At 46.1% G+C, this 8,610-nt stretch overlaps 1 protein-coding gene and 1 long non-coding RNA gene across 9 annotated transcripts; one reads left to right on the top strand and one right to left on the bottom strand.

The window, feature by feature from the left end:
- The first annotated feature begins 1,753 nt into the window (after positions 1–1,753).
- ZNF32 (zinc finger protein 32) lies at positions 1,754–7,217 on the top strand. 8 transcript variants are annotated; one of them, XM_025397834.1, is made up of 3 exons: positions 1,754–2,290; positions 4,881–5,019; positions 6,277–7,217. In XM_025397834.1, exons 2-3 carry the CDS (start codon positions 4,950–4,952, stop codon positions 7,026–7,028), a joined length of 822 nt encoding a protein of 273 aa, XP_025253619.1. In that variant the 5' UTR covers positions 1,754–2,290; positions 4,881–4,949; the 3' UTR covers positions 7,029–7,217. The 8 variants fall into 8 exon arrangements, with proteins under 8 accessions (XP_025253619.1, XP_025253621.1, XP_025253622.1 ...); XM_025397836.1 differs by having other exon boundaries at positions 4,881–5,023; XM_025397837.1 differs by having other exon boundaries at positions 4,881–5,027.
- Positions 2,962–5,141, bottom strand: LOC112632112. Its single transcript, XR_003121257.1, has 3 exons — positions 4,784–5,141; positions 3,863–3,960; positions 2,962–3,494 (listed from the first exon to the last, which is right to left on the bottom strand). It is a non-coding gene; the product is annotated as an uncharacterized LOC112632112 (long non-coding RNA).
- Positions 7,218–8,610: the final 1,393 nt, after the last annotated feature.

Raw genomic sequence — 8,610 nt, 5'->3', positions numbered from 1 at the left:
GAAAGAAAGAAAGAAGAGGAAGGAAGGAAGGAAGGAAGGAAGGAAGGAAGGAAGGAAGGAAGGAAGGAAGGAAGGAGGGAAAGAGAGAGAGAGAGAGAGAGAGAGAGAGAGAGAAAGAGAGAAAGAGAGAAACAGAGAAAGAGAGAAAGAAAAGAAAGAAAGAAAGAAAGAAAGAAAGAAAGAAAGAAAGAAAGAAAGAAAGAAAGAAAGAAAGAAAGAAAGAAAGAAAGAAAGCAAGCCTTCCCTATGCCAAGATTATAAGAAGATTAATCCATGTGCTCTTGTGGGCCTTTGTGGCTCTGTGTTTCCCATTTTACATTAATCCATCTGGAGGTTCTCTTGGCATGGGAGTTAGGTAAACATTCAACTCCCCCCCTCCAATGTCTCACCCTTGTCATAACACCATTTATTGAATTATCTGTCCTTCCCCTAATATTTTGAAATGCCTGCAAAGTGGGGGAATTGTTCTTTGGCAATTTTTCAAATCTATACTGCCGACAACAATTTCCCTTTCACCCTCACCCCACACCCTCCCTCTTGTTGAGTATTTGCCTTAAGATGCAGGTGGTGGGTGAGGATGTGCCCTATTTTGCAACTGGGCAGTCTGTCTATGGAGGCTGGGGTCACATCAACCCCAATCCTAACAACTTTCTCCCCCACTTTGGGCCCTTCAATGTATCCACTTTCCTGAGACCCCTTAAGGGAATTTATGCAGATTTATAAAAGTGATGATGATTGCCCCTCACAGCCACCTTTTCCCATCAATGCTTTGTCATGTACCTTCACGGCAGGATCTGAAACTTGTCCTAGCGTCCACAGCCGGTCTTGACCTCAACGGAACTTATGTACCCTTGTGTGAAGCAGAGGACGCAACCTTAGGACTCTGAGCCTTGACCTTTGCTGTGTGCCACCCTCCACCCCTTTCTCTCTCAGATTTGGGAGGAGTGAGGGGAGGAGCCACCTGGAGCAGTTCAGGAGTGGGGAGCTTCAGGACAGTTTGCACCACACACTCTGGGACTTCGCTGCACAACACCCCTGACCCCCATGTGAGGAAGGTGGTTTTTGTTTTCTCCACTAGACTGTCAGCCCCTCCCTAGGAGCACAGTGTGTCTTGCTCACATTCGTGTCCCCAGTGTCAGCACTTAAAATGGGTTCAACAGATAAATGTTGAATGAAATTCAGAAATGATGTGCAATAGTAACAGCTAACATTTAGGAATCAACTTATTACTTACATGACACCTTTGCATATTGAGTGAAATTAAGTTGTTTGGTTTAACAAATGTGTGGCTTTCGGGTAGAGGACAAGAACATAGCAAGAGGAAGCATTCTTTATGAGTCCTTCTCGCAAGAGGATGGGCAGACACATCCCTCCAGAGGCAGGGACCCAGAGAGACGCCCGGCCAGGCAGAAGAGCTCCAGGATGAGGCCCCGATCCTGGAAAAGTGCGTTTGAAGGAGGCTTAAGGCATATCAGATAGCCTGGCCAACATGGTAAAACCGGCCTCTACTAAAAATACAAAAAAATTAGCCGGGCATGGTGGCATGGTAGTCCCAGCTACTTGGGAGGCTGAGGCAGGAGAATCACTTGAGCCCAGAAGGCGGAGGTTGCAGTGAGCCGAGATCCTGCCACTGCACTCCAGCCTGAGAGACAGAGTGAAGAAAAAAAAAAAACAAAAAAAAGGTATTAGAGAGGCTTTATCTCCTACGTGTTCAAAAGCAACCATGCTCCTCCCAGTATCTCACTAAGACTGGACTGACTGTGTTCCTGTTGCTCTTCACAGAAGCTCCATGAAAGCGAGCTTCGCCTTTGTTCATGCAGCGAGCGGCTCAACACAGGACCTGGAAGCCCCCAAGGCTTTATCAACGGATTTCTCCCTAAAACTTCGTTTCCTTCCGCGACGCCCTACAAGAACCCTGGACTCCTGAGTCCCTGGCTCAGCGCCTGCTACCCCGATGCTGTCAATCAGATCTTGCTAATCTGAGCGGCCGTGGCTCGGACCCGACTCCGCGTCCACTGACAGGTCAGCGCTGTGGGTCTCCGGATTCCCAGTCCAAATCCGACGGCTTGAGGTCCCCGCGCCCCCGGGACCTGCGGAGCCCGAGCACCGGGAGCGCCAGAGAACTACATTTCCCACAGTGCCCTTGGGAAGTCGGGGCCGCCGAGACCCACGGCCCGACGGGCGAGCTCGCGCGGAGACTCCTGGGAGTTGTAGTCCGGTCCGCCGGCGCCGGCGCTGGTGCTGCTGCGGGCACGGCGCCGGCCTTTGTCTGCGGGCACGCGCCGCTGCGGTGAGTGAGGCTCCCGGCCGGGTCAAAGCGCCGGGGCAAGGCGGGGCTGCGCCATCAGGCCGCTGTCCCGGGCCCTCCGTGTGGCCGCATTATGACAGCGGCCGCCACGGAAATGAGCAGGCCCGGCCGGCCCGGCCCCCGAGGGAGGCCAGCCGCGAGCGGAGAGGTCGGCGGTCCGCAGAGCAGGGTCCCGTGGACTGGAGAGCGGGGTGCCGAGGTTCAGGACGCTGGGCGGGCCTGGGGCCCGGGGCCTGAGGCGGGAGGGCAGCGTCTGCGGAGAGGAGCAGGGCCCATGGGGTCGGGGCGTGGGAGGGGGAGGCCGCGGTGGGCTCCCCGGGCCTCCGTGCGGGCTTCAGCGAGGGCGGGAAGCCGGCGCCGGCCTTTCGGGGATGCAAGGAGAGGCAGCCCCTCCAAGGGAGAATAGGAAGCCAGGCAGTGTGTGGGAAACCACGCTACCCACAAGCTCCTACACCTGAAACGCCCCAGGACATTCTCCAGACCGCCAAGTGTACCCCTCTTCTCATCCGGCCTCCAGAGGACGCTGGATTTTAGGTCTTAAGCCTGGTGGTCTCGTCAGATACCCCTCCTGTTTGGTTCTTTCCCTTTCACTGTCCTACTGATAGGAGAGTGTTAGGAACCTGTTTGGTAAGTGGGGAAACTTGCCGAAGGTCATAGACCCTGGGGGAGCCAGGGCAAGAAGCCAAGACTCTCACGGACTACTACTAAGCTTTTTCCAAAGGATATAATAGCCTTTCTAATAGGAAAATCAATGTTTTTAATTATAAAGCCACTTTTACAAAATCTTAGGAAAACTACTTGCTCAGACCTGTGATCTAGGGAGAAAAATGTGACAATTTCCCCCTTACTAATCACGGAGGTCCCTGATAGGCGGCGGAGTTGTAACTTGAAGACATCACAGCAGGTGGAAAGGCAGAGCTGTGAATTCTACCCTAATTTCCAGAATCCCCAGCGACAGAGTCCAACCCCAGGCAGCAGGCGTCATGTACTCCAGGGACTTGTAATGTGTGCAGTTGTTGAGCAAGAATACCTTGAACTTCCAAATGATGTGCTGGCATGCTGGTAGGGAATTCCTTTGTAGCTTGTGTTCCAAGTTGGAAGTGAGTCCTCCAAATAAAAATTTAAATGCCTCTCTTGGTCATCACAGCATGTAGCAGAACGTGCAGCTGTCAAGAAGAACCAGATGCTTAGGTTGACAAAACAAATAATGGTAGCATCATATTATTATTTCATTAAATCAGAAGGCCAGCATTTTGATAGGACATATTAGAGGGAAACAAGGAGTATGCATTGAACCACTGCGTTTCTTAAAAGTGTAAGAATTCAGTAGTTAGGATCCTGAAGTAAGAAAAAATATTTTTTAAAAAAATAGATCATGTGGGCCAGGTGTAGTGGCTCATGCCTACAATCTCAGCATTTTGGGAGGCCAAGGCAGGAGGATCACTTCAGGCCAAGAATTGGAGACCAGCCTGGGCAGGATAATGAGACCCGATCTCTACAAAAAAAAATTTTTTTAATAATTTTTAAAAATTAGCTAGGCTTGGTGGTGCTTACCTGTAGTCCTAGCTATTTGGGAGGCTGAAGTGGGAGGATCTGTTGAGTCCAGAAGTTCAAAGCCACAGCAAGCTATGACTGAGCCACTGTACTCCAGCCTGGGCAACAGAGCAAAACCTTGACTCAGAAAACTTTAAAAAATAATAATAATAAAAGATAATTTAGAACACATACAAGAGGATTCCTAGGATCTGGAAGAGTAATTCAGTCTAGTCAAACTCTCTTCCTTTCTGTTCAATTTTATAAGCATTGTGACCAGGTCTTTAGTGGTCAGGAACCAGACAACTGTTTAATGTAAGAGCATACACTTTGGATCCAGAAGGTCTTGGATTTGAACCTTTGCTCCACCTTGATTCCTTATTTTCTGTGGGTTTTTGGGCAAGTTACTTAACCTAGTTGGAGTGTCTCGGGCTTGGTTTTGGAGTCCAGAGTAGGTCTTTCTTTTCCAAGAATTGACAAGTGTTTACACTTGGTCAGAACTGGTATTCTTGTATCTTCAAGAGCAAGAGAAAGGTGAGTCTGGGTCTGGAGCCTCCTAAGAATTGTTCAGTGATAACATATGGACTCTCTTGGTAAGTCTTTGTAACTACAGAGAACTGGAGAGCTGCTTGGTTCCAATCAATCGTGAAGGCTGAAATGTTTTTTTAGATTCTGAATTCCTCTGGGGCTTGGAGGGAAGAAAGTAGTAGGTGATTAGGTGGGGAACCAAAATGGAAGATCCCAATCACATGCCAAGATCAAAGTGTAAACAGGAGTGACTGTTAACTTGGGATTGGCAGGAAGAGATATATGTTTATGTGTTCTCTGCCTTCCCACCTCCTTCCTCCTAGACTCATTTGTGTGTGGTCCTGGTACCTCTGGGCCCATTTTGCAGTGACATCATAGTAACTAACATTATGTCAAGCAATCTAGGTTTCTTACATTCACTTATGCCTCCACAACTGTTGACTTTTTCCTTCTCACATATCAATTATTCTGCCCTTTCCTGTTTGTTTGTTTGTTTGTTTTTATCCCTCAGGTGCTCAGGAACAGCCCATGGAAGAATCATATGAAGAGGTGGTGACTGAGGTCGTAAGCAGGAGTGGACATGTTTGGATTTCCAACAGCTACCCTGCTGGACTGTCATGGAAGATATGCCCAGAATGTAGCGTTCTTCAGTGAGTGAGTCAGTTGATGTCTGGATGTGCTCAGCTCACAGATATTCAGTGTCCCTGTCCTCAGCACTGGTCAGCAGTCTGAGGAAGCAGAGGAGACCTTGCTTTGGTAGAGCTCGCTGTTCCTAGGGTTACAAGAAAAGCCTGTGAGCTGGAGTTAGAAGTAATAGTAGAAACAGAGCAAGAGAACCATCGTGATATAGAGGTAGCGTTGAAGTAGTCTCAGAATCAATGAGCAGCTTAAATCTCAGCATTGTCTCTGAATAAGGCAAGAGAACAAGGAGAAAATTACCCTGGGGTGACACCAAGAAAACTGTTAATGGTGATGAATGGACCCATATTTAAAGTGCACCAGGAGGCTCAGATGCAGGGCAGTACTAGGAAAAAATAAAGTCAATACCTGCATAGAGAATAACTTCCAAACCAAAATTGATTTCAGTTTTGCCATAGCTTAGTAGGCTGAAAATAGCAAGGATTTTAATGGGAAAAATTCCTTGGATCAGATTCTATAATTGCCATGGCTAGATCTGCAGTATCAGACAGGTTATTTTTAACTTCCTTAAGCTCCAGGTTCATCTGTAAAATGGGGCAGTAAGTTCTATCTTGTAGGGTTGCAGGGATTAGCAATGACAGATGTGAAGTACCCAGGATTGTGCCACATATTTTCTGAGGTCACGGTGCTTATTCCATTGTAAAAGCAGACTGGACAGAGGTGGATTTCTGAAGAAGCAAATGCAGCTTAAGTTTTAGGACCGCTTACTTGCATTGGTCTCTCCAAGACCCTGGACTTAATTTCATACATTTTCTTAAAAGGGTGCCTCTAAAATGGGGAAGTTTTAGGCCTTATACAGCCTGGATCCACACCTGTTTTGGAGTCAGACAAAAGTTGGGTATGGGGCTCTATGTGATTCTGTATAGTTTTCTAAATATTCTGAGCCGGTTTTCTGACCTATAAAATAGAGAAAACCATGTCTGTCTTACAAGGTTATTTGTTGGCCTAAATTAAATTTAGAGGCAGTACAGTACTATGGAGAATGCCTATTTGAGTCAGCTCTAACTTACCTAGTTCTGTGACCTTTGACAGTCTCCCTTTGCTCCCATTATCTGTATCAATCTCATGGTATTGTTTTCAGGATTGCATTGTCTATGCACAGAATAAGGCCTGGCACATCATAAGCACTCAAAGAATTATGTTTCTTTTTCCCTATTCTAAATCAGCATATTGGTGCTTCTTACGTGACTTCCCTCTCATTTTATCAGATGTGATGACTGAAGCCCACCACAAGTATGACCACTCTGAGGCTACAGGATCCTCAAGCTGGGATATCCAAAATTCTTTCAGAAGAGAGAAGCTGGAACAAAAATCCCCAGATTCGAAGACCCTACAGGAAGATTCACCTGGAGTGAGACAAAGGGTCTATGAGTGCCAAGAGTGTGGAAAATCCTTCCGGCAAAAAGGTAGTCTAACGTTACATGAGAGAATCCACACTGGTCAAAAGCCTTTTGAGTGCACCCACTGTGGAAAAAGCTTCAGGGCCAAAGGCAATCTTGTTACACATCAGCGGATACACACGGGAGAGAAGCCTTATCAGTGCAAGGAGTGTGGGAAAAGCTTCAGTCAACGAGGTAGTCTCGCTGTCCACGAGAGACTCCACACTGGACAGAAACCCTATGAGTGTGCTATTTGTCAGAGAAGCTTCAGGAATCAGAGTAACCTTGCTGTTCACAGGAGAGTTCACAGTGGTGAGAAGCCCTATAGATGTGATCAGTGTGGAAAAGCCTTCAGTCAGAAAGGAAGCTTAATTGTTCACATCAGAGTCCACACGGGCCTGAAGCCCTATGCCTGTACCCAGTGCAGGAAGAGTTTCCACACTAGGGGGAATTGTATTCTGCATGGCAAAATCCACACAGGAGAGACACCCTATCTGTGTGGCCAGTGTGGAAAAAGCTTCACCCAGAGAGGGAGCCTGGCTGTGCACCAGCGAAGCTGCTCACAGAGGCTCACCCTTTGACCACTCTCTTGAACAGAAGTTCTCTTTACAAATTAAGAGTACAAAATTCTCTGAGATGAAGCAACCTATCCAGTTCTATGGAATGAATGGAGAATCTTTCAGAAAGACCATCATCGTGTAGGGCAAACTGACTTTTCTCCTTTCCCCCAAAAGAGTATGAGAAATAAATGTCTTCTTTATTATCATTATCATGTATGTTTTATAATTTCTGTCACTTTATTTTGACCTGATTTTTCAAGGTACCCCCATTAATCCGGTGCCACACTAGAGATTGCTCTGTGTATACACAATACAGATTTTAAATTTGTAGTTGACACCATCAGGCTTTTTTAAATGTAAAAAATCAGCCCCTCATCAATCGCAAGTTCTTTTTCTTCCCTACATATTCAAATTAATCTTATTTTGCCTTCAAAACCACTGGGCAAAATCCATGGGGCAAATCTAGTTAACCTTTATAATCTTCTTGTTGAACATTTCATTACCTGGATGATACCCCTAATAACCTATTGTAACTAATCACTCATGTCTGTAGCAAAGGGCCTACCCTTTTGTTACAAAAGAAAATTTCTTTCCAAGCCTGCAGAGCTTTAGTTTGTGCATTTAGACATACTTCAGTCCTCCACTCCTAACTAGGATAGAGATAATTCACCTATAACCAAAGAGCAAACAACTACTGTCTGTGCAATTTTTTAAAATCTTTAACCCATTTCTCCCCATCTATTAAAGGGACTCCTACATTCTCAGAGACCTTCACTCCCTCTTTGGTAACAGTAGTAATATCTTAGGATTGGGTTATCTAGAAAGGATGTAAGTGTTCTTATTACTGAACCCAGACTTGTAGTTTGTGGTCAATAATGAACTTCCACTTTGCAACAATACTATCCTCTTCCTGCTGCACACACACAAAGAAATTTGGAATTCTAACCCATCCTTTTTTCCAGGGGATGAGATTTGAAGAAGGCTGCAGAAGAAAAATTGGTTCTGAGGGGAAATTTTCATTTCCATTTTTTAAAATCTTAGCCATCTCTATAATTTTTCATGCTAAGCATTTATGTAAGTGAAATAAATGATGGATGATAGAGATTTTGGTTTTCTTGGTAAGACACCATTCCATCCTTTCTAGTGGATCCTATAAACCAGTGGTCCCCAAGCTTTTTGGTACCAGGGACCAGTTTCATAAAAGACAATTTTCCTACAGATGGAGGGGGAAGGTGGGATGGTTTTGGGATGATCCAAGCACATTACATTTATTGTGCACTTTATTATTATTACATTATAGTATATAATGAAACAATTATAAGGTACTCACCATAAGGTAGAATCAGTGGGAGTCCTGAGCTTGTTTTCCTGCTACTAGACAGTCCCATCTGGGGGTGATGGGAGACAGCGACAGATCATAAGGCATTAGATTCTCATAAGGAGTGCACAACCTAGAATCCCTTGCATGCACAGTTCACAATGGGGTTCACACTTCTATGAGAATCTAATGAGGCCGGGCGCGGTGGCTCAAGCCTGTAATCCCAGCACTTTGGGAGGCCGAGACGGGCGGATCATGAGGTCAGGAGATCAAGACCATCCTGGC

Source organism: Theropithecus gelada, chromosome 9 (assembly GCF_003255815.1).
Source record: "Theropithecus gelada isolate Dixy chromosome 9, Tgel_1.0, whole genome shotgun sequence".
Lineage (NCBI taxonomy): Eukaryota > Metazoa > Chordata > Mammalia > Primates > Cercopithecidae > Theropithecus > Theropithecus gelada.
This window is presented reverse-complemented; position numbering and strand designations above follow the sequence as displayed.